This window comes from Phragmites australis, chromosome 11, assembly GCF_958298935.1.
Source record: "Phragmites australis chromosome 11, lpPhrAust1.1, whole genome shotgun sequence".
Taxonomy (NCBI): Eukaryota; Viridiplantae; Streptophyta; class Magnoliopsida; order Poales; family Poaceae; genus Phragmites; species Phragmites australis.
In genome coordinates, this window is record NC_084931.1 from 6,207,173 (window position 1) to 6,233,223 (window position 26,051).

At 42.3% G+C, this 26,051-nt stretch overlaps 2 protein-coding genes across 7 annotated transcripts; one reads left to right on the top strand and one right to left on the bottom strand.

Moving 5' to 3' along the window:
* Nucleotides 1–727: 727 nt before the first annotated feature.
* On the top strand, nt 728–4,734 carry LOC133884248 (cytochrome P450 90D2-like). Its single transcript, XM_062323600.1, has 7 exons — nt 728–1,149; nt 1,238–1,574; nt 2,387–2,536; nt 2,615–2,872; nt 3,580–3,669; nt 3,748–4,064; nt 4,309–4,734. Exons 1-7 carry the CDS (start codon nt 893–895, stop codon nt 4,394–4,396), a joined length of 1,497 nt encoding a protein of 498 aa, XP_062179584.1. The 5' UTR covers nt 728–892; the 3' UTR covers nt 4,397–4,734.
* Nucleotides 4,735–5,263: 529 nt separating this feature from the next.
* Nucleotides 5,264–15,400, bottom strand: LOC133884246 (casein kinase 1-like protein HD16). Of its 6 annotated transcripts, none has more exons than XM_062323595.1 (16): nt 14,898–15,400; nt 13,142–13,276; nt 12,988–13,061; nt 12,772–12,841; nt 8,617–8,672; nt 8,455–8,526; nt 8,265–8,359; nt 8,084–8,150; nt 7,848–7,977; nt 7,533–7,751; nt 7,232–7,365; nt 6,926–7,163; nt 6,676–6,766; nt 6,098–6,255; nt 5,712–5,900; nt 5,264–5,631 (listed from the first exon to the last, which is right to left on the bottom strand). In XM_062323595.1, the coding sequence occupies exons 1-16, from the start codon at nt 14,985–14,987 to the stop codon at nt 5,572–5,574; spliced, it is 1,878 nt and encodes a 625-aa protein (XP_062179579.1). In that variant the 5' UTR covers nt 14,988–15,400; the 3' UTR covers nt 5,264–5,571. The 6 variants fall into 6 exon arrangements, with proteins under 6 accessions (XP_062179579.1, XP_062179580.1, XP_062179582.1 ...); XM_062323596.1 differs by having other exon boundaries at nt 7,232–7,377; nt 13,159–13,276; nt 14,898–15,398; XM_062323598.1 differs by having other exon boundaries at nt 6,989–7,163; nt 14,898–15,398.
* Between the last annotated feature and the right edge of the window lie 10,651 nt (nt 15,401–26,051).

Sequence of the window (26,051 nt, forward strand, 5' to 3'; positions counted from 1 at the left end):
ACAACACGGCTGTCAACTAATCATGGATTATGCGGCGCACACAATTTAATGGTTAACCTAGAACTCGTGGAAGGCATGATTGCAACCAAAAGAAAAGCTAGGTTCCATCTCCTTCTTGCTAGGACGGCCAAATTAAAACAAATGAATTGTGTTCATCTCTAACGACCCAATCATCACGTCATAGGATCAACATGGCTTCTAGCTAGACTAACTGCTAGAAACGATCGAAAACATGGTATTATATGTTTTCTTTATGACTTATAGAGTTGTAATAGAAAGTTTTCGAGTAGATCCGATGACATTGACACCAGACTCACACATTTGAGGACTAGATCATTCTAATTGTCATTTTTTCCTGAAACAGATTCTTCCCACGGTTTGAAAACATGGTATTATGTTAGTTCCCTTTACTTTCTCACCCCATGAATTTATTGATCATCCGAAATTCAAGTAGAATGTTCATATATTGCACCATACACTCGACTCTGTTTCTTCGTCATTGGATCTTTCAAGGGCTCAAACCCCCCTACTATGATAGCTCACTTAGGAACCCTTGAGCCCCTCCTTTTAAAATCTTGACGGGTAATTGAAGAGCTAAGTAGCATAGGTGGGCAGCGGCACGAAACGGCCAGCCTTCCTAAAATTTTGTGTTAGATCCGTCACTGCCTGTAAATAACTTTATTTAGACTAGTTGGCTCATTCATTTGAAACACTTTTCACTTACTTTAGCGATTTTTTTTCAAAAAAAAGAAGCACTTACTACAGCACTACATATACAGGAGTACAGGACGTGCCTCACGCTGGTGGTCACAAACTCAACCATCTCTCCTCTCAAATCGACACAGCCAGACGCCGCCGATCGATCGGATCCACGTCAAGCACCTAGCACGCGATGGGGCCGAGCGCCGGTTCTTGGTCGGCGTGTGTCGCCTCTGCCGCGGCGGCGCTGCTCGTCGCCGCCGTCATCGTTCGGCTCCTCTCCGCCGTGAGGTCATCAGGAGATAGGCGGCGGGCAACGGCGAGCGGTACGGCCGAAGCACGGTTCCCTGCCGGCTCGCTGGGGTGGCCGCTCCTCGGCGAGACGCCGGCGTTCATCTTCGCAGCGTACTCCCCCCGCCCGGAGTCGTTCGTCGAGAAGCGCCGCCTCCTGTGAGTAAGCCATAGCTAGCATGCAGTTAAAGCTCTCCATTTTTCTCGCACCATCATATACGGGAAGAATTGATTATGAATTTCTCAGGTATGGGAAGGTGTTCAAGTCACACCTGTGGGGGTCACCGGCGGTGGTGAGCTCGGACCCGGAGGTGAGCCGCGCTGTGCTGCAGGCCGACGCGTCGGCGTTCGTGCCGTGGTACCCGCGGTCTCTGATGGAGCTAATGGGGGAGTCTTCCATCCTGGTGCTCGGCGGCGGCCTCCAGCGCCGGGTGCACGGCCTCGCGGGGGCCTTCTTCAAGTCGCCGCAGCTCAAGGCGCAGGTCACCGCTGACATGCAGCGCCGCGTCGGCAGCGCCATGGACGCGTGGCGGCGCCGCGGCGGCAGCGGCGCGCCCGTGCGCGTGCAGGACGAGGCCAAATCGGTACGTGACGCGACACGATCGAGCAGCATCCCTCTAACAATTATTAGTGTCGTTCGAGTACTTGTGTCCATTCTGCATGCACGTAGATGTAGTTGCGTTTTCCTAGGTCGCTTGCACACGTGTGCTGTTCGTGCACACGTGCGCGCCCATGTCGCTATTATAGGGGAGGTCCCTGGAATAGACGGGCGCCGTGCGCGTGGATGTGAGGTCAGTGTTGATGCTTTTGGCAGTTTGGGGGTTAGCATTTGTCCATTTCTACATGGGCAATATTGCCAATTTCAAAGGTCACCAGCAAGTTGAAACCACGTCATCCTCACAGTACGTGTTGTTTTCTAATTTGTGCTTCTCTGTATCACTAAGCTATGTCATTCCGGGTTCAGTGACGTAGACCAAGATGAGGGGTTACAACTTACAAATTTAAGGTGCCCGGCTATATCACACATTTTGTCTTTGATTTACGCCATATCATGATCAAATGGGATAATTATTATCATAATGCCACGTGGAATCCTAACTATGAAAAGTCCCATATATAACGATTCTTGTCTGGAAGTCATGTGCTTCCAAGCCATGGTTTTGAGGTATGGTCCTATGCTATCATACGGCACTATCCTAGTATAACGATCCTCTCAGCACCAAAATTATCTTGCCTAACAATTTTAAGACCGCATCTTACAGACTTGGTTTTGTTTTCCCTTAAATTGGTTTATATTTGTTGATTGAGCTACTGCTATGAACGTACGATTGAAATGTTAGTTTGCTGTGCTGCTGATGACCCAGTTTTATAATTATCCTTGTCATGTGCTTCACAGATTGTGTTCGAAATTTTGGTGAGGGCGCTGATAGGGCTAGAAGCAGGCCAGGAAATGCAGTTCCTCAAGCAACAATTTCGAGAATTCATTACCGGTTTGATATCACTTCCAATTAAGCTTCCAGGGACTCAGCTCTACAGATCCCTCAAGGTAAATGCTAAATACCACCACTATCTTTTCCGCCTTTAATTTCTTAATGAACTGAAATGAGATTACTGATGTACCAAGGCTAAGAAAAGGATGACAAAATTGATACAAAAGATCATCCAAGAGAAGAGGAACAAGAGGAGCAGCATCGAAAGCGGGATGTGTCCGCGTGACTTGATCGACGTGCTGTTGAGCAACGGCAGCGACGAACTCACCGATGAGCTCATATCTGACAACATGATCGACTTCATGATCCCCGCGGAGGACTCCGTGCCGGTGCTTATCACGCTCGCCGTCAAGTACCTCAGCGAATGCCCCCTGGCGCTGCAACAGCTGGAGGTATATATCCATTCTCAATTCTGTCACAAACTCATAACATCTCTCTTCAGATAATTAAATACAACAGTCGTTGATCAATATTTAGGTCAGTAACTCCTGTTGTGTTGATCTTGGTAAATCTTATATATATCCAATATCTATTAAGCCAAGCCAAACTGTTGTTGCTTCTTAAGGATTTGCCTCATGGATTTGAGATATATAGTTGTTAACGTAGTACATCATGACTATAAGCTCCCACATAGAGATGGGCGAGGAGTGATACGTAGATCCATTTTAGTTCAACTCAATCAACTAAATAATTATTTGACTATATCAAAATGACTAGTTAATTAATTAAGTTATACTAATGTGGATCCACGGATATTCATAAGAGCTCCACGCCCATCCCTACTCTAGCCGTCCTCAACATATTATTAACCATGAGGCCCAACCATTTGTTGCCTTGCTAGCAAGCTTAATTATGAGGTGCTACCATGATTTTAATCAGTTAGCAAATTCTGATTTGCCGGCAAACCATGGCATTTGATGAAGATATGCCCACCTAAACACACTTAAGGCCTGTTTGGATAAGGAGACTTGAATTAACCGTAAAAAAATCTAAATCAGTTCTCCTGATCCACACGACCACACCCGGCTCCTTACGAGTACATTCATTTGAGACCTACATAGTTGATGTGAAAAAATTCATGATCGACGGTGACATGCAGGAGGAGAACATGGAGCTGAAGAGGCGGAAATCGGAGGCGGGAGAAGCCCTGAAATGGACAGACTACATGTCACTCACCTTCACGCAGCACGTAAGAACATACACATGTACTAGCATAACAGTTGCGGTTGAATGTGTGTGTATATATATATCGTCCATGGATATGCAGGTGATCACGGAGACGCTGCGGATGGGCAACATCATCAACGGGATCATGCGGAAGGCGGTGCGGGACGTGGAGGTGAGGGGCCACCTCATCCCCAAGGGCTGGCGCGTCCTTGTCTACTTCCGCGCCGTCCACCTCGACGCCGACGTCCACGACGATCCCCACGCCTTCAACCCCTGGAGATGGAAGGAGAGGACGGACCTGACCATGAGCAGCGGCGGCTTCACCCCCTTCGGCGGCGGACAGAGGCTGTGCCCGGGGCTGGACCTGGCCAGGCTCGAGGCGTCCATCTTTCTGCACCATCTCATCACCAGCTTCAGGTACATATATAATACCTATGGATGTATGCATGGACCAGTCTAAAGCTGGCCCTGTTGCAATACGTGAATTCAAGCATAGATGTTGCACGTGTGAACGAAACGTAGCTGTCCTAGGGCTGGTGCGCATCATATGAATTTTGCATGTTAGCATGTGATCGATGTACCTGTTCTGCGGCTCCGGTTCTTCTTCTTGCGTGTGCTGAATGTTGACACTCTCCAATCTATGTGCACGCGTGCGCTGCAGGTGGGTGGCTGAGGAGGACACCGTCGTCAACTTCCCCACGGTGCGGCTCAAGCGAGGGATGCCAATCGTCGTCACGCCCAGAACCTGAAACAACTTGCCCGGCTGGAAAGCCCCCATCGTTGTCGTCGCCGCCGCCTCATCCGTCCAGGAGTTTGATTGACTACAATAGTTTTATTTTTCAAAGCAGAAAAAGAAAATAATGTAACGCGATTAAAGAGAGGGGAGACATACATTTAAGGTAGGGGGACAAAATAGGTATAGCAAAGAAACCTTGGTGCCCAGTTGACTACTTACATGATTTTAGTGTTACACTTGCGGCTCCACGCCTGACGCCTCGCTATGTGACCAATCCGTTTGGACCAGGCAGTGAAGACTGAATAGTGGCGCCAGAATGCAAATGATAATGAACAGTAACAATGAGCAGTGGATGGATATGCGCGCAAGCCAGCAGTGCTCTTCTCTGTTCTTCAAGCATTTTGTGTTTTGAGGTCAGACTTATTTTCTGTTACGTGATTACTCGGGTTGCGTCACATCTCTTTTTGCCAGCTATATCGTCCCAGTTTCCCAGCACCATTCCTTCAAATTCATGGAGAAACCGACCTCTGAACGCTCTTCGGGTAACGTCACACAAAGTAAAAGAACACATGCTGGTCATGTAGGTACAGATCAGGTGAGCAAACAGACAAAAGCAGATCCCCTCACTCCGACCTTTACAAACAGAATTGCACATGAAAAGGGAGCTGGATTACATAACGAGTAAAGAATAACGTGATAGTAGTCGGCCGCATACACAGGAAGCTGAATTGCAGAAAAGTAACGACATAACAACACTAGAGTTATATGCATCTAACATGGAAATCACTGTCATAAGATCCATGCAATACAGATGCCCCCATTATGCCATTGCACGGTGAGTCCAAGCTCTTTCAACCGAACCCAGCCCAAGACATCTAACTGAGGTCTGAGAAGCCCAAACACTGAGCACCATGCATTGATGGGTAATCAAGTTTACAACTTACAACACATCGATTTTAACAATCTATGGACACACGGGTACAATAACTGAGCACAACATACATTTCTTACAACCACACTAGGGCAACTACCGACGGAAAAGAAGCAGGCTTGCGCATCTATCAGATTGGTTAACTATAGGTGACAAAATTAGAAATGTTACCACCCTTCAAAATTCTCCATCTAATCATAATCCAGCAGTCCATATAAATAAACTCTACAAAGAGCACCAGCCAAACAGAACGGACGTCATGACACCGTTCTTCCATAGCAAATGGAGGCTAAGTACATATTTTTCGCCCATTTCTCCTGCAAAGATATCAATCAGTAGGTGCAATTGGTGACTCCATCCAAATAGGTTAGAGAAAAGAGGAAGACTATCAAGTCACCTTCACATGCTGACTGGGGAAAGCAGATGTTCGGAGGGTTTCCTGTGTTTCATCAGCAGGCTTTCTTTTGGGGATGCTCAAGATAAATGCCGCCTGATCCCATGTAGCTGCTGTCGCAGTGATGCGATATCCATTATCCCAACGCCGATGGATACCCTCACTTGGATACAAGAAGTCAAGCTCCACAACCTACAACAGAAAATGTTCAAAATAAGCACCAAACTAGAACCATGTAGTTTTCAGCATGCTTTGTTGAACTCTCAATGTTCATTTCAAGATTCAGCAATGGCAAAGCATGTCGATGTGAGCCAATTTTTTTAGGCTAGTAGACCACTCGAACAGGAGGCCAATCTTAAAACATACAAGATGTGAGCATGTCAACATACCTGAGCAGTAAAGCCAGCATTCCGGGACATGACCACCGCCCACCGGCTTCCTGCAGTGGCCATAGCAGTAACATAGAAACCCTCCTTCCACTTTTTGTTTATCCACTTGAAGGGAAATGAGTCGCTTACTTTGTAGGATTGCTGGGCATATTGTGTTCCTGGAGAGCTCAAAGTCAGTTCCAATATACAGAACATATACAAGTGCAATAACACAAATTTACTGAACCTCCAACTTTGAAAGTTTGCAATTGCTGCTTAGCGAAAAACTTCAAATTTGCACATCCAGGCAAGATTAATCTAGTCCAGCATATCTCACTATACATAACCTAGTGAAAATGAAAAGTAGGGTTATTTAGGGACAATCTGTCAGGGTGCCCTATCACACCAATGTTACACAATTTCATTTTGTACACAGATTTATTCCTGTAAAACAAGTTGCAAACCATATCGAGTATCGGGTGAAGCTCTAAGGTTCCAGAGAAACTTGAGTACCAGGGCATACCAAAAAAAGCCCTGGTACTGTGCATGCAAGAGAGTATTGTTCATTTGTTCTTGAGCCCAGGCACCAATTGTATTACCTCTCGACATGACAACCAGTGAACTGCCATTGTTTGCACCTGCTAGCGCAGTGATATAGTAGTTTTTCTCCCACTGCTCCATTATCCATTCCTGAAAGCAACACACACAAAAATCAAAATTAATGGCAAAAAGTCAATTGCAAGTCAGCATAATATCGATACACTTAAGTCCTACAAGACTACAACACCAAGTGTGAAGGGTATGAGAATGCTAGAATACAAAAAGAAACGAGCCAGTATAATTGCTTACCTTGTAAAGAAAATATTGAGAAAGTTCATATACTTGAGAAGTAAAGCCAGTATAATTGCTTACCTTGTAAAGAAAATATTGAGAAAGTTCATATACTTGAGAAGTAAAGCCAGTGCCAGCATCCATTATCAAAGCCCACAGATTTGAACAAGAGGCAACGGAGCTTATAAACAAGCCATCCTCATTTCCTTTTGAAATGTGCTGTGCTAACCTACAATCTGCAACATTATAGTGATACCTGCAAATGAAACGTGATTAGAATGAAGTATTTTCTTTCCAACTAAAACATGCACATGCAATTCAGACCTCTGCTTCATAGGCCGCCTGGCATTGTAAACACTAATCCATTGGGTCGCAGGCATGCCCATCCTAATCTTCTTCTTAGGTTGCTCATCATCATCATCATCCTCCATCATAAGGCGGCCTCTCTTCTGACCGACCTGATATATAAGCTGGTAAAATATCAACAAATTAGTAAATAGTAGATTCCATACAAACTAAATACCACTCCCAAATAAGTGATGGCACCCAAGCACTTCCTACAAGCAATAGCTTGAAGCAATCTTAAGTTAACAAGAAGCAACATGGTTGGAAAGAAATATAGTACCTTCTGAGCACCATCAGTGTTGATTGGCCTTATGTCCGGATTTGGACCAACAATGCCATCAAAAAGAGAAATGCACTTTGCATAATTTGGTTCTTCGTCAAACTTTAAGTTCACAACATACTCAATAAATTGTCGGAAAGGTTGAGGGCAAAAGCAACACAAAGATTCTGGTGAAGTTGCCATCTTTTTCTTGCAAACAAGGAAACCTTTATTCTCCCCCTAAAATTAAATTGTAGAAAACTCTAGTAAGGAGAAAGAAAAAAAGAAAAGCACTGCAATAAGTAGAGAACATTTCAAGCTCCAAACAAACTTCACCTGATATCCTTGCCAAGGAAGGCGACCACGCAGAAGAAAAATAAGTGTGTAGGCGAGGGATTCAAGGTCATCCCTCCTGCTTCCAGTTCTTCCCAAGTGGGCATGCACACTAGCATAGCGAACAGTTCCCCTGTACAGTTAAACAAGTCAAGTATGACAACAAAATGTCAGTTTAGAAATATGAAAGGCTAAGGACATTACAAGTTAGGACCTAGTAAAGTATTTCTCTTGGAAACCTAAAAACATCGGGCCTCTGGTCATAGTCAACATGCTCTCCTGTACCAGTGTCTTTCCATCTAGTAGCTGTGTTGAAAAATCAATGTCAAGACAAATGAAACAACATATATATTTGTTGGTCCACTGAGCCCAATATGACACTAGAATGCTCCTCTGAAATGAAATATCAAATAAAATTACCTAAACCAAGGTCAACCAGAAAAAGTTTCTTCTCTTCCAGGGTGCCTGGAGGTCCAAGCAAAAAGTTTTCAGGTTTTACATCGCCATGGACATACCTATCATAAACAAGAGATTTTAGTTATGCTTTTAAACGCAGTATGCAAAATACTATTAGTCTCCTTTGGCAAGAGGTATGATAGATAGTAGATACCCTTTCGAATGCATCTTCTCCAGTATCGAAATCGCTTCTATAGCAATGCAAGCCACCATTTCAACAGACATACTGTAAAAGAAACAAATTGGAATCAATTAATAACTTGAGAAAACTAGAGGAGAACATTCAAGAATAAATGGAGCAGCATTGGATACTTACGAGTGGGAGTTATTATTCCAAACATCCCAGAGGCTTGGTCCCAACATATCCATAATCTGCATAGAAGTTATGTTGCATGAGAAACATATGCCATCAGCGAACAGGCTTTTTTAAGTAATAAAGTGCCAAGCCTTCAACTTTTCTCCATCTGTGATTAATAATATATCAAACAAGCTGAAAAATATGGAAATATATCAGCGATGAGATCAACTAAAAGTTAGCTTACACAACCAAATTTGATATGCTAATTATATATAAAATAAAGAGCCAAACTTGTACTGTTTTACACTTGTGCGAGTAAGAGTGGATAACTAGTCTTAGCGAACACAGCACTGGTGCACTGGTATGAGATACAACATGATAGAGAAGTTTACAAGACCACATATTTGCTATTACATATCGCAAGTTTGATAAGGAAACAAGTTTCTCCTAATTGCTTCCTACAAAGGCATTAACAATGCAATGCCCTTTATTTCATAGCTTTTGGAGTCAATATATGTAAAATGTCCATTCAATAGAGTCATACTTGTTCATTTTATTTTTTCTTGGTGGATAAAGTTAATGATCACAATGTATCAATACACCATTAAACCTTCACTACCCTTCAAAAAAATATGCAGGTATTTATATGTCGGATGAGTAGCTTATGATGTTTCATATTGTCCAGATGATTCAGGTGCGGACATGTGTTACTTCTAACTAGATCACCCCACATTACATAATTTAGCTCTTGTAATTCTGGAACATTTTAGAAAAAAATATATATTGCAAAAGAAATAATCAAGTTCCAGAAATTATTTTGGGTTATCAATATTACAGCACCACAGTTAGTAAAGCTGAGAACTGTGAAAATAATGTTTAAGCAGTTAATAGTTCTGTGAGTTCATGTCTTAGACAATTTGCCCATTTGTAAGCTAGTCAAATCCCATTTATCAGATCACTGACATATTGTCTTAGAAAATAAAAAATAATAGGTTGCTTGTCTGGCTTATGGAAAGACATAATGTGGCATGTGCAGAAATAAGAGTAATTCACTGTCTGTCCCAAATCTATATCTGGAAGTTCAGATGGGCCCAACAGAGTAGTAAGCGTGGCTACTAGCTGACAATCTTTGATATATTTGATCAGATTTCATATTTGTCTCTATACTTCAAGTTTTGTCCATCAGGTACCCTCTGCAACCTCCCTTGGTATGATGGTAAACTCCAACCAATGATATATGCTCCTGTGTATTGTTTTTCACTTGTTTGCATGGGATCTCTTGTTCTTGTTATATACTTACATTTTTTTTAGTAAGCGCTGGCTTGGATAATGGCAGGTTAATTCTAATGGTAATCAGAACCGGAAGTATCTCGAAATATGTTAAGACACATTGACACAGCCTATTTTGGACTCTGGGCAGTATATTACTTGTGTGTGGGTTCCCTCTGCCTGCTTATCATCTGGAATCTCCATTAATTCCATCACATCCCCATAAACCAAACATCCCAATTCAACAAGTGTACCAACTCATGATGTCAACATGCTTCGTAAGTGTGAACTAATGGGTATCATGGCACTCCAACTAGCCGCAGAAACCTCAGGGCGCCAGGACTCCTAGGTGATGATTAGAATAAGTTTTATATCAGCCTAATCAACACAGATAGCACACGTATGTCACATATAAAAAAAATAGGGAAAAGTGAATTGATATTGGCTACTAGTCCACTCAGTCGACTACGTTACTCAAGCCCAACAGCCTATCTAAGCACCACCTTCACACATCCTGTCCCTTGAATCCTAACACCACCAGGCAACCACTTCCAAGCCCTCCATTGTCTCCACAACTTCTGCTGTCTCATTCTCTCTACTACATCCCTCCCGTGCCTCCTCTCTCTCCACCTCATGGCGGCTTCTGCTGCCGCTGCTCCACCTCATCCTCAAGCTACAATCAGCAACGGCCGTAGCAATGGTGGGGCTATGGAAGTGGAAGGAGGCAATGGCACGCTTCAAACAGTAGTTGAAACAATGGCAGAGGCAACAGAAACCATCTCTGTTTGTTTCTTTTTCTCTATCTCAAACCAGTCAAGGTGAGGGTCCATGTCGTCCACCTCCGGCCGCTGGGACGCAAACTTGTCCTGTTATTAGGGCATAGGAGGGCAGAGCATGGTGCTTAGATGGGGTGTTAGGCCTGAGCATAGTTATTGAGACCGGACCGGAGATCGAACCGGCAAGGTCACTGGTTCGACGGTCCAACCACGGTTCACTGGTTGAACCACCGGTTCTATATAATATATATATATATATATATATATATATATATATATAATGTTATATTATTTTAACCCCAAAAATTACCATTATTTCTGTCATTAGTATCCATTTATACTGAAGTAATAAGAATCAGCAATCTTCCTAATCCCCAAATGCAGAAATACAAGGTCTAAAACGATCCCAAACATCACAAATTGTACAGATCATGCCTAGAGTGAATGGAAAAGTAAATCTGTTTGATCCTTCATAAAGAAAGCAAGCAGTGCTTACAGGACGAGTTCAAGAAATTTGAGAGGAAAATCAAGCAATCTAAAGAACTCAAAGTCTCAGATCTAAAAGGAGGATGAAAAGAAGATGCAAGAATAAAAAAACACAAGATCCATGAATACACAGTTTTTTGGACATTACAGAGCTACACTCCTTGATTGCTGGATGGATGGTGCAGTGCAGCAATCAAAGATGAAGCTACCGTTGTTGCGGAGACCCTCGCCGCGAAGCCATTGCAAGACCTGGCTGCAACCGAGACATGGACGGGTGGACCCCGTTTGATGACAAAAGCTAAAAAGAAGGCACGTAGAGGAATGGATGAAGCTCGACCATGGAGTCTCCCTAGATTTTGGTTGGAATCGTTGGGAGGCAAAATAGTACTATGAGAGCAAGAGATTCAGGGAGAGAGAGGCGGCAGCTGTAGGAAGACAGAGAGCTAGGGTGCAGGACATCAATTGCGCAGTGGCTGCTTGGACCGTGCCTGCCCAAGGCCCAAGCCCAGGCGTTGTGTCTTCTGTAAACAAGAAACGCTCGGTTCATTAAAAACCACCCGGTTTGCTAGTTTCCCTAAAAACCAACCGGTTCAAAACGGTTTTTAGCGGTCCGATTGCGCGAGCGGTCTTTAAAGTGAACCGAGCCGCTGTAATCTCTGGATCCGGTTTTTAATGGTCCAACTACCGCTTCGGTCCAGTCCTAATAACTATGGGCCTGAGTGACGTAGTGAGCTGACCGAGTAGAGAATTGGCCCATATTTCTTATACTTTCCCTTTTTTCTCTGATAAATGTTTTGGGTAGGCTAATGTAAGTCATCGTCTAATCATCGCCTAGGTGCATAGGCATCCCGGCCGCCAGACTTGATTGAATCAAATGTTAACTATTTGACAAAGTTGAGTTTTGTGTCCCTATTGAATTTCGAGTAACATCTAGGACCAACAGTGAGATTTACTCTGGAAAGTGAAGGGCTATTAACTTATTATTTAATTCACAGAGGTAATATATTTTATCCAATCAATAGTGAGTCTGAGAGTATGCAGCATGGCAGTGAAGCATATTCAGGGGCTACAGGCAGCACTAGGTGGTGTCAAGCAAAGAACTAAGTAATTGATTAGTTTCATTGAAAGAAAATGCTATTCTGTTTTTGAGCCATTGTGCTAAAGGGCAAAGTTTTTCTTTCTATAGGCCTACCAGTGCCCGAAAAGGAAAAAATATCACTAATTTTGCCTTTTGTATGCTTATGCCATGGACAGAGCAGTTTTCGTAAATGCTCTCATCAATGATGAGGTGCATACCTTCCATGGAGAAAAACAACGCATATTTTAAGTTTTTAACCGATCAAGACACCAACTCACTATGTTTCTAATGATTCGACTAGTGAAGATACCTTACCTACACCTACTAATGTCATTAATGCCAGTGCCAGTTTGAATGATAGTACAGATTTGGAAAACCGAGGCAGGAGCCAGCGGGTTTAATTGGATTAAACATAAATGAAAGGAAAATTTAAGCGAAAATGGCTTATACATCATAAAGGTGCTGAGTAAAAGAGGGAACATATTAAAGGGTTGGTTAGCAAGTGTGGGTGTGCATGCACTATATATAATAATATGACAGGGAAAAGATTGCATGCTTCATTACCATGATATAATACTCTCCCTGCTTCCCTTTGTAGTGTACTCTTGGCACACCATGAATTCCACTAAGAGTGCTGCAGGATGGATATGTTGCACAAACACAAAAAAAAAAATTAACATGTAAATTCCAGTCGCAATCATACCATAAACAGAAAAAAAAAGGCCAAAGAGAAAAGTGTAGAAATTAGCACAAGAAAAATAGGAAAACTTGGTCACTTACTTGTAAACTTGCCACTCATAAGGAGCGCCGTAATTGCAACCTTTGCTGGTTCGATGTTCAAATTTTATTGCAACCTAGTATGAAGAAAAGGATGAATACTGATGCAACTATGATAGTATCAACCTTTTAAATTACAAATAAATATCACACAGACCTCCAAAGCATTTGCACCTGGTGTCCTGTCACTAAGACTAGGAGAGGAAATACGGCGACCGACATGTACTTGCCCGAAGCCTCCCTTTCCAAGCTTTCTATCAAGCATGTAGGTAGGAGAATTGCCAATTTGAACCTGTTACAACCCACCGGAAAATGATATATGAGTCATACCACCAACAGTCCAACACATCATATATGGTTCCCAACTTTCCATGATACACTCCTACATCCTATCTTGCAAGCTGAACCAGTGTTATTGCTGCAAGGGCTCAAATAAGATGTATAGCAGCTACACGTAAGGAGTGAATAAAGATCAGTCAGTGGTTAATGCAGTTATAGGCCCTCTTACATGTAGACACAGAAAGATCTAACTCAATGTCATAAAAAAAAAATTCAGGTTCTTGCAATGATAAAATTTACCCCTTTTCCACATGTATCTTATGCCTATTAGGACTTAGTCACAACACAACAAATGAAGCAAACAGGGTATACCACACAAGTAAGCAACCAATTAGGGAAATCAAATGCAGAAGATTCAAAAAGAATGTCATAATCTTCAGCAGCTGGATCAAGAAACTCTCATCCCAAGTCAGGAGAAACACTATCAATTAATCCAATTTTTTGATCTCTAGGAACTCAGAATGGTCAGTACTGTTACTTTCTAAACTGTCATATAAGTAACAATTTTCAAAAAAAAAATATATGATAGAAGTCCTGTGCGACAGCCTTACAAAGCGGTCGTCCTAGTCAATTATTTCAATAACTTCCGAGAAGCATTGAGTGGAATGTGGATACAACAATTTCAAAATGTTATGCATCTATTTATGTGTTCCATCATATGACAAGCTAACATGTGTTCCTCAATGTCATTACATGAAATTTATCATTTCTAGGATGCTACAGATAACGCATGAGGTGTACAACACGTGAAACTTTGCAGCATGGAGGCATTCATGTGTTCCTTTCTGAAACATTAAACAAAGGGTAGTATGAAATATGTATATGATTAAATTTCCACTGTCAGGTATGCTACTATTTTTATTGAAAATCACAATTATCTGATACTTTGTCCAACAAATTGGATACATGGATGTCAACCTAAACATAACAGCAGTACTACAGAAGTTTTGGATCACCAAGCAGTAATTGCAGATTTGCAACTCTAAGAAGTAGCGCAGCATATTCTGACCGATCAATGCTGGAAGGGTTTACAATTTTAAAACTGTGATTCTGTATTTACTATTGCATTAATCAGCTCCATCATTCCATATATCAAATACAACTTTATAGCTCACACGGCTACTTCTTGGAAAATATGATGGGTAATTTTTCATTTGCTCGTTCGCACTGCTCCAAACACAGACAAGCGACAAACGACATTCCTAAATTCGTAGCACCAACAGAGCTTCCTAAATTCCAAAATGGCACGCTCATGTCACATTCCATACTTGAGCGACTTCTGACACTCAACAACAAAGCTGATCATCCACGCCAATATGCCATCCTAGACCTGAGAACAAGTCAAATTCATCTCTATTCGAATTCTCTCTTTTAGCATGGCAACTTAACCAGACACCTCCATCCCCAACCCCTGCGGCACCCATCCACGCAATGCAAGCACACCACCCCAAGCATAAATCAACCAATCCGCACCGCGACGCGCTGCAACCAGCGCCTAACCGCGCGCGCCGGGGCTCTAAATGCCGCCCAATTTCGGAATACGCGGGAGTTAACGGAAGAGAGGGGATCCACACCGTCTCGGGGAGCGGCGTGGTGCTGCCGTCGTCGCCCGGGGCGGCGCCCGCCTTTTCGGCGCTCCGGACGACGCTGTCGACGTCATCCATCCCCGCGCGGCGGCGACCCTCTTCCCACTCCCCCTGCCGCTCCTGCTCCGGCGGCCTCCGCGCCCGTCCGCAGGCTTCTTCTCAGACGTCCGCTGCTTTGGTTGCTGCTGCGGCGGCGGGGTGCTCCCCCGCAGGGACTCCGGGCGGTTAGGGCTAGGGCTCGAAGATGAGCCGATGAGGACGAGTCGGCGGTGGTGATATGGTCGGCGGCAGGGAGAGAGAGAGAGAGAGGGGGAGAGAGAGAGAACAAACGGGAAAGCAAAAGCAGAGGAGAGGGGAGGGGCTGGAAGATTCTGGACGGGCCAACGAGCTCGTGTGGATCTCTCTCGCCTCCTACCACGGACGATTCCTCCCTCCGTCTCGTCGCCAGCGTAGAGGCTTGGCTCCGCCTCTGAAGAAGAGATGCGTAGTTTAAGGGTTTGCGCCTTCAGTGGTCGGCGACAGAGTGCCGCGATGACCTTTGGTGATTTAACCGTCGTGGGTCCCAGAATGGCTGAACGGATTTTCGCTGATCATGTGACACATGTGTTTGTATCTTCCTCCTCACGTGCCTCGGTGTAGCCATCTTCATTTTAGCATCCACCAAATGCAAGTTGCAGTATCTAAACGCATACATATGTCACTATACTTACACACTGATAATAAGTAATATAAAATTATCATATATGACTGTCCTCTATATATATACCAATCTCTTAGAATTTTGTAGATTCTTGAAGCATATAACTCTATCCGGGAAAAGGGTCCCTAGACGTATGAATATTGCCTGTAGATTTCAGAATATCCGTTAAACAAGAAAGATTATCTCTAAGTTTAAAGATAATCGAATCATACTCGAAAAGAAGTATAGATATTACACGGTAGCCCTCGTATATATACGGAGTCAAGGACCCCGCAGAAGGGGAGTTCAAGTTCAAGAGGAACACAACCCAATTTGACAACCACAATCGTGATCTACATTGGCAACTCACCAGGCAGCACACAAGAAGCCTTCGACTAGATTCAGATCCAATCTAAACTAGCCACGACCCCCTTATAATATGTCTGAAGATCAATAACATAACACATGACATATGGGTATTATCCTCTGAAAGACTCGAACCTGTATAAAATCCCTATCTTTCGATGCATAATTTGGCAAGAGGAAGTATCCCCTATTCTAATTACATATTCGTAAAATCGATGGTTTCCTATTCATTGACAGTTAGCGCTGATTGTGGGGATCATGACCAACAACGCTGAATATTCGTCACACAATATATCACCGACTCCACCTAAGCCTACACCAAGTCTACGCTGAATTATATTTTTGATGTATTGCTAATGCTCAAAAGCTTGGGGCTAGGGAAACCCTTCTATCCTCAAGCAGAGAATATCTGCTATATCTTTTGCAAAATGACTTTATGGTTACAAACAACGCAGTCGAGGATGAAGGCTTGCTCGTGAGTCTTCAAGTAGCTCCTGCACTCAGCAACCATCGCCTCTTCATGAATTGAGATTCATAGCTGGTGGCAAAGCGAGTTAGTAAGGAGTATTAAACCTCATATAAGACCATGACATCTTACCTTGCGGAGGTGAGCAAGCTAAAAAAAATCATCGGACCCGAGAAAGACAAATGTCTCGTCAATAGTCTTGCTCGACTAGACACCTCACGATCTTCAGGACATCCCGGGATCTTTTAAGAAAGACTCTCAAGCTATCCGTGACATCTAAAGATGACATGTCGCACCGCTGCTCGATTAGCTAGCCACTGCCGTGGAGCTCATCGCCAAGAGTGCGAGGGTGCCATGGGTGACTCTTGGAGCTGAGAGGAGCACGAGGACGCGCATCTGAGCTCGCCATCACCGCCATTAACTTTGTCGACGATGCCGCCAGGAGTTCCACGCTGTCGGTCACCCTTCCTTCCCCTATACACCAGTGAGCCTCCCCAGCCCCTCCTGCTTCCCCTAGGTAGTGTGTCATCGTCCCTGTGTCCTGCCCGCAAGATTTTTCCCTACCGCACCAGCCAATTAACTGCCACCGGTGCTCCTCCCTCTATCTATGTGAGACAGCTGTCGTGCCGAGTAGCCCAAGAGCACTAGGCTCCTTTTCCTTGCAGGTAGACTGTGCCAAGTATAGCGGAGGCACTGTCCATTTCTCTATCATTGTTGTCCCCATCTCTGGCCCCCATCTAAGCGTGCTTCAGCCGCCGCCTGTAAATGAGGAATAGCAAAATGGACTCCCCATCACGTGTAGATCCTTAACCACCTAGTCTCGACCAAACCCGCCTATGTTTAGCCAACTCTGGCAATGCGCTGCCATAATTCCTCACTGTCGCCCCTTCTTTGCTCTGCTAATGAGTTGGCCTACTAGCGCATCCTAGTGTCCAAGGCCATTCCCTAGTGGGCCAGCCTAGCTGCCCTAGCCCATTAGTTCAATGCACTATTTAGTGAGTCCACCATTATTGTTCAGTGGGACCTACCTGTGGCCCCCACCCATAAATAGTAGCATTTTGTAATTTCTTGATTTAATTTTAGATTAAATCTTTTGGGAGTCATAACTTCTCCGTTCTGATTCTGATAGTGCTTCCTTCGCCTAAATTCACCGAGATCTATCTTTCTATTGCAGTGTGATATCCATTATGATTTGTTTGGTATTCTATTTAGTGTTATTTGATTCTTCTCTAGAATAGGTCATCGTTAATCGTAATCGCGTTTACAAAACCAGAGGAATAAGAGAATCCTAACTTCGACCAAGGGCTAGAAGAAGACTTTAGAGAAGGTAAATCATATTTCCTTGATCATTTTGAACCCATATTTTCAATAATCTAATTGATCAACTTAAAACTTGACTTATTACCACATGTGCTATGTATTGTGCTATTTCAACTGTTTACAGTAGTTAAATCCTATCAAATAATTGTCATGTCTTAAATGTCATTATCCTGAATCCATGTCACCTTAGATTTCCTATCGTTATCTATATTAACGTCAGATGACGCCTTGATATGTAACATGCATAGGATTGAATACATCTTTTCGAAGATATCGCTTATGAAATACATCTCTTTGGAGATATCACTTTATTGATTATCAATTCAACTCATATGTCATGAGTCTTTTATGATTGTGGAATCCTTGATAATCATGTGGAATATGGCGGGTGGTGTGCAAAATGGGTGAAAACTGATTTGGCCGGGGCATATAGGGTAATCCTTCGGTGAGGATGCTCTTAGGGGCTTGAGTTACCTATATGGTATTCATTGCTAGCTTGAACATGCATGCCCCAGCCATATAAGTACCAAATCATGGCGCCATCATGCTAAGCCACTCAAGTGCAAACATGCATTTTGTTATGAGTAAGACTTAACTTTTCTATCTCCCGACCAAGCTAAATATTTTTACTAGGAGGACAGGGGAGCAACGAGAACCCAAGCGTATGTCAGGTGCTTCATGGGATGTTCATTGAACCAGACTCTTTACGAAGGTCCAAGTGATACCATGTCATCCCTTACGTAGGCCTGGAGCACTTGGGGTGTCTTGTAGTATAGTCCAGCAACGAAAGGTGATTGAAGTGTCTCGGCATGATTCATTCCTCTACTTGCAACAATTGGAGGCTGCATGTGGCTTTGGGTCGTTATTCCACTTGCATATCGCGTGATTACAGTGTACAACCTCTGCAGAGCGTAAATCTATTAGAATAGCCATGTCTATGATCATAGACATGCAAAGCAATAACCTCATTTGGTTAGACTCAGGGGCGCGTGTATCTTTGATGAGTGAGTGTGTGGACTAAATGTCCGTATGATAAGGTTGTTGGCTTGATCCACCAGTAGCTAATTGGTACTAAAGGTACACTAGACACATTAATAGGGATTGTAGAGTGAGGTGTAGCTCCCCTCAGGATTGAAAACCCTCAGATATACCTTATTACTTTGTTAAAACTATTTTAAAGCTAACAATAGAGAATAGAACTAGATATTTGCATGAAACTACTTTACACTTAAAACTAAACCATAAAACCTTGTCCTTGAGTCATCATCCTTTATGCATCTATCAAATCCCTTGCAATAGTATATGACTTGCTGAGTACCTTCCATACTCATTTTTGCTATCATTCAAATGACGAGATGATTGCCGACATCGTAGAAGATGAAGGCATGGATGAGGAGTAGATTTAGCGGTCACGTTCTCACCCTAGTTGTATGTGGCTTTGGGTTATTACTCAGTTGTGCTTTTGTTGGCTGGTTGGCCAGATTTATAATGTACCCTATGGTTTAAGACATTTTGTACTCTTGTAACCTTAATTTATTATATACGATGTATGACTGTGATACTACAAATGTTGTACTATGTGTATCAGCTACTTGATCAAGAGACTGATAAAGGAGACATATGATATCCCGGGAAAGGGTCTTACATCTCTCACTCATGTCGAACCTAGGACTGACCCTCTTAAGCTCCTTGAATAGTAAGGAAGTCATCCTACCCTAACTGGAGGAGAAAACAAGCACTAAGCATGTCAGGTTGTCAGTATCTTCTTGGTATCGAGTTCCCAAGAAGTCCTAGGTTTTCATTTACATTCTTTTTTTTTGTTTTTTACTAACCAAAGAATAAGTTTCTATTCCTAAGCATATGATATAGAAGAAAACCTAAGCGGACTCGATGATTCTCCGACTGGTCACCATAGTGGTTCTGAGTACTACTCGAAGCTATGACCTTATGTGTCAAGGTCCTATGGCATTTTATATTCACCTTATGTTGGTGAAAGATGACCTGGAGGAACATGCGCTGGAGGAGCTGAGGATAGGAACATCGTCTGAGATGTCATATTCGGGATCTTACTCGTCCTCCCGATCCTCGTACTCCACCCATTCAATTAAACTAGGGATGAGTTCCCCCTTGTCTGTCTCACCAGTTGGTTCCATCGAAATGGCTGAGGACAAATCAACATCTGATTCTCCAACATCGTGTTCAACTATTTCATCACCCTCCCCCTCCTCCATATCACTTGCACCCTGAATCTCCCCAAATCGCTCATTGTATCTCTATTGCACAAGTAACATAGGTGACCAACTTCTATCAATTACATCCTATAGGTATCTCCTTCAAACCTAGGTTTCACTAAACGGGTACATATCCTAGTAAACACCATCAGTTCTACGGTTGTCCAGAATGCTAGTGCAACTATCTCTAAAACATAGGTCTAACAATTACTCTACATTACACTAAAAAGCTAGATCTAATAACACTAGGTCTAATACACTAAAAGCTAGATCTGATTGCTAACCTATATCTAGACTTAAATCTGATGACTAACCTAACTGATTTGTAAATAAAATTTAAAGATCAGAATATTTACCTTCGTCGGAGATAGATTCTAGCAAAGACTTCACCGCTTTCTTCTCTCTCCCCTCCCCTCCCCTCCCCTCCCCTTTCTCTCCTCCCCTCGACAATCCTCTCCTTCTTCTCTCTTCCTCTCTCTGCTTGCTAGTGTGAGAGTGGAGACCCAGCATGGCCCTATATAAAGAAAAAGTTATCAACCGCTGAAAGCATAATAGCTTTTCTAGTGTGTCCTCATGTGTAGATGCTCCTGTCACCTGTTAGAAAGACGTTATCTATTGCCCTTCCAACAAGTGACATGAGGATATGGCTACCACCGTAGAACTCTATTTATTTTTTTAGCCATTCAATCATGGGGTCTACCACCTGTTGTCCTTTCAACGGATGACAAAAGCTTATTATTGTATTTTTTTTTTCAAATGGACACTTATTTTTCTAAAATTTTAAAAATGAAATATTAAAATAAAAGGAATTATAAGTGAATAAATATGCAGTACTGTGAGACAGTAGTTTTGCTAATATATTGGCGGGTTTTTTTTTAATTTTGCTGCCTACGATCGGCAACAATTTGTGCGTGCGTGGACTTTTTTATTTTTATATTTTTAAATCCGAAATTGTAAATACATACATTCATTTTGAAAAATTTTCATCTATATACTCCTATCCCCTTCCCACGGGCGACATATTTATAAAAAATAAAAATGCAGCGTTCAGCTCTCAAAAAAATCGCGGCGGTGCCCTTCGCGGCTTCCTGCTCGCGCTCGCACATCTCCATGCGTCTTGGGCTGAATCCTCCTCGGCTGCACCTATTTGTTTCCATTCGTGGGCTTTGTTTTCCTTTTCAGCCCAATTCATTACTTTGTTTGCTTTTTTTGCTCTGGGAGCGGGTTGTGTTGTGTAGACCCGGTTAGGGTGGCCCAGTTTTTTTTTAATTGTATTTGTCTTCTATTTCTTTTGGGTTCACCAATCATAATTGCTTTTGCTAACTCACGGTGTCTAGTTTTTCTTTCTTTGTCTGTTTATGTAGCTATAGGTCAAACAACCTCTGTGGCTTAAGGAGTAACTACTTTTCATGGAGGAGTCATGTAATAAATTATTGCAGTTTCTGGTTTTTAAGAGTATGTATAATGAAGTGTTAAGAGAATATGCTTATGAAAAAAATTGGATTTTTTAACTACATTGTCATATATGCTTAGCGAAGGGCAATATACTTACTTAGTCACCGCTGCTTATATTAATACTAACAAAATAGTTAATCATATTTAAACAATTACAATATTTGTTTCCATTAAAAATTACAATCTTTATGTATGTACTTAATACTCTCTTTTATTAAACACTAATAATAAATATCTAACATTAAAAATATCAAAAATCAAGCCTTTGTTGGTGTTCAATAGTGAAGGGATTTATTTGTTTGTCTGTCTATTTTTGTCATTCGTTTTGTTTCGGTTTACCAATCATTCGATCGGTTTTATATACAATAAATTTTTACCAATCTTTTATATGTGTAGGAATTCACTAATACTGGGCAATTGTCTGTTAGCTCACTAAACCTCATACTCTTGTGCTTGATAGCAATCTGTCTCATTATGTATATATGTTCTCTTAGTTAACCCCATCACTCCCTACTGCGCGTCTGCACGCGTCCCCGGAGGTTGTCCATAGCCGACCGATCTCCCCACCTCCCCGGGCATCGCCCCAGCTCGCCGCCACTCCCTGCCCCTGTCCTCGCCTCCCCGGTCGCCGCCCAAATTCATCATATTGGTGTCCGGATCCGCCCAGCCTAAGGACGAAGGAGCAAGGAAGAAGGCCAAGCGACGTCTCCCCTAGCTTCTCCGACCGGATCCTATCAATTTCCTTATGGATTTTGCATGCCACCACCTTCTTCCCCAAGTCCGGTGACCATTTTCCGCCCCTCACCGTTGACACGCCGCCGATGCACGCCTTCTAATAATTAATTCTTGTAACTTTTCAATTTTTATTTCTTGATGATTGTTTATTTATTGTTTTATTGTTTTAGGAGGAGCTTGATTCAACAATAATTGACTGAGCAATTATGCTTCAAGAGAGATGCTCAGCCGGAAGTGAAAGCTTAGATAATCATTATATTCTTTATGCCTGTAATGCTATTTAGGACCTGTTATTATACTGTGACACTTGATAGTTTGATGTTATGCACTGTTATAGTTTGAGACTGTACTACTGTTATGTTTATGTTATGTGCTGGTTGCTGCTGCTGGTAATGCTATAGTTTGAGACTGTTATTATGCTGCGACACTTGACAGTTTGATGTTATGCGTTGCTATAGTTTGAGACTATACTACTGTTATGTGCTGGTTGCTGCTACTTGTAATCTTCTACTGCATGATGCAATGCTTGCAGGAGAAACGAAATCGAAATCATCTAAGCACACATTGATCACAAGTCAAATTAAGAACTCGATCCCCGGAGCTTCGATCCGTTTGTTAATTAGAATCTCCCAAAATTTGGAAGAACTATATCCCCTGCTAAGTTTCTGAAGAAATTGCTGCCTTTTTGACCCACTCCACGTAATATTCGGTGAATGTATCTGCAGATGCATGGGTCAAATGGTGTGGTCGGTTACCATTTGTCAAAAAGTGGAGCGCAAACAACAGAACCTGCTGGGCCAAGTTGTTGATTGCACCGCAAATCGGGCTGGCCATGCGGAATTTCACTATAAAAAAACTCAAAAGTGATAGATTAATTATAATAGGTAATGAGTATAGTACATTTCATCTCGAATGCGTCACTAATAACTAATGATGAGTAACAAGTAAGAACCTATCATTAATGAGATCATAAGTGATGGTCATAACTATAATCCGTCATTTATTACTGACAAACATTTTTTCCATTTTTTGACAAAAAAAAATCAAAAAATATTTTTTTCATCTGAACCATTCCAACGTAGGGTTATCATCACTTGTCACGTATCACAGACGATTTTCATACTATTTTAATACTTTGCTTTCCAACGGAATCGAACCCATGATCTAGCCTTGCGCGTGTAGCGCCCTTACAACCTCACTCTCACGTGCATTCTAAAGGAAGCCAGAGATGTTATCCTTTTAACTTTTTTACCAAAGGCCCGTCACCAATAACTTCATTGGTGATGGGTCGTAATAGTGACCCGTTCTAGCAAAAATAGTATAATTAGATCATGATTGTGATTTTAATGATTAATAATAATATAGTCAATATAACTAATATGTTTGTCAAGAATATATGTTAATAGGTCTCATGGATGCAATATATGAAGAAACCACCACAGTTAGGACAAAGTTGGACTAAATTAGAGAAGTCCTAAGAAAATTTGCCTTACTAGATGGTCCGGTGCTCTAGGTGTTGAACTCACCGGAGCATATTTGGCAAAGGGAGAGAGAGGCCTAAAAACCTCACCGGAAGGTCCAGTGATCAGCAAGTGTGCTCACCAGAGGAATTCTTCCAGAGAAGGGTGTCGTGCTGAAAAATAAAGGCTAAGCCTCACCGGATAGTCCGGTGATCAAAGTATGGCAACACCGTACTGTTTCTGTCCAGAAGGCTGAATGGAACAATCCATCGAAAAGTTCGATGATCAAAAGAAGATACACACTAGAGTATTTCCACCAGTGAAGGTTGCAGTCGTGGAAGATCGAAGATCAACACGTCGTAAGGTCCGGTGATGAAGCAAGGCTACCCCGGACAATACACCGAACAATGAACAGTGCAAAGAGACAACAAAATTCAAGGCATCGGATAGTTCAGTGATGAAGTGATGTGCACCGGATGATAACATCAGATCAATTTACACAGAGAGGATGCAGTTGGCTCGAATGGCTCAGGATAACTTACCGGATAGTCCGGTGATGGAGATGAAGTAAACATCAGAGTGTCTGGTATTCACATAGGCTTGAGTTGTGTTCCAACGACTAGTTTGTGAGAGTGATCTCACCAGATGATCTCGGATCATCTGGTGTTAATAACTTTTCTGAGTCGTTAGGTTAACGCCTAGTGCGCATATTTGAGGCTATAAATACCCTTCACTCAGTCATTCGAAGGGGTGGCATCCTGGTGGAGTATAGAGGAAGCTTATACACACTTAAGAAGACATCCAAACCACCAACGTACTTAATATGATTATCCAAGGCGATTAAGCACAAGATTAGTGAGTGATTATTCCTATAGAGAGTGTTGCTATGTGATGGTCACCTAGAGAATGGATTAAGGAGTGATCCAACCTTGTACCAAGTGGTACGCTGGCACCTTAGAGTCTTGGTCGAGTCGGTAAGCTTGTTGACCCTCCGACTTGGTGTGGAGCAGCGATGAGAAACGTGTACGGGGACATGAAGATCCTTAGCTTGGTGGCTCAAGCTCCAAAGTGATCACGGCGGCAAGGAACCGGAAGAGAGGCTAGTGGTGAGACCTTGCCTTGGTTTCTTGGTGGCTCATTCGGGTGGAGGCCTTATCTTTCTGATTTGGTGGCTAAAGAGCTGTGACCGGGTGCTGACCAGGAGCATATCCTTTATGGAGCTCCAATGTGAACTAGGAGTGACATTTATGCTATCGATACCATAGGATAAAAATTCCTTATGCCGAGTTTTCTCTCTCTACTTTATTTACGTTTTCACATTTACATTCTTGCAATTTAGCTTTTTATATAGGTTGCAAGTGCTTTGATTAATAGAGTAGACACACTAGATAAACTTAGAGCACATGTAGATAGAAATTGATATAACTTTATCTTATGTAGTTTTTAGAGCCGAATAGATTCTAAGTGTCCTAATTCACTGCCCTCTTAGGACGTCACCGATCCCTTCACCTGTCACCAATGACAGATTTTCATTTTGACAAATAAAATTGGTGACGAGGAGTACTTTTAGTAAAAATAGTATATCTTTTGCATACAGACTCTGATTTTAATGTTTTTTTGACTTTATAGACATCTAAATAAAAAGTTATATCTGTTCCTCCCTGATGTTGTCGGGTTCGAAGAATTTTTTGAGGCCAAAAATGCCTTGGAAGATTGAGTTCTCACTCTAGAAGTTTTTGCACCATTTTTGGAACGCGTGTTTGTGTCCATAGCCACCACCCTTTACATCAAACTTGATCAGAATTGTACAATAATTTCTATTCTCGTGCTGCTGAGGTGAAGAAAAAAAAGAGAAATAATTTTTATTAGCCTACTATACATATATATGAGTATATGTATATGCACTTTTGCATTGAGAAAAATGTTGTGTATATATATGTTGTGTAGATGTATCTACATAAACGTAAATATATGTATGAATACCTAGGGTTATATATACACATAATACATGAAATGATAGCTCTATGTATTGATCAAGTCATTGGTGACGAATCATAACTTGACTCATCACTAATGACTACTAGCAAGGATGACCCATCACTGATGCATTAGTCGTTTGTGACGGGTCTGTGACCCGTCACCAATGACTGATTAGGATGACCTGTCACTTATGAGTCGTAATAGATGACGGGTCGTAGTTACGATCCGTCACCTATAACTGATCTAGGATGATCCATCACTTATAATACTTATGATAAGTCATAAGTGACGGATCACAAGTATAACCCATCATTTTTATCATTAGTAACGAATCATGTTATGTTCTATCACTCATTTCGTATCTACTTTGTGTGATTTTTACGTAGTGTTTATGACTAACTAACATAGGCTGGACTGAGTAAAAACTGCACAAGAATCTTTGAAATTGCA

Excerpts from the sequence above, each read along its gene's own strand:
- LOC133884248 (XM_062323600.1), top strand. The coding sequence starts at position 893 with ATGGGGCCGAGCGCCGGTTCTTGGTCGGCGTGTGTCGCCTCTGCCGCG. Across the intron at positions 2,873-3,579 it reads TGGCGCTGCAACAGCTGGAG|GAGGAGAACATGGAGCTGAA; the intron begins GTATATATCCAT and ends GGTGACATGCAG. Across the intron at positions 3,670-3,747 it reads CACTCACCTTCACGCAGCAC|GTGATCACGGAGACGCTGCG; the intron begins GTAAGAACATAC and ends ATGGATATGCAG.
- LOC133884246 (XM_062323594.1), bottom strand. The coding sequence starts at position 14,987 with ATGGATGACGTCGACAGCGTCGTCCGGAGCGCCGAAAAGGCGGGCGCC. Across the intron at positions 8,151-8,264 it reads TCTGGTTGACCTTGGTTTAG|CTACTAGATGGAAAGACACT; the intron begins GTAATTTTATTT and ends TTTTCAACACAG. Across the intron at positions 7,978-8,083 it reads CAGAGGCCCGATGTTTTTAG|GGGAACTGTTCGCTATGCTA; the intron begins GTTTCCAAGAGA and ends TTAACTGTACAG.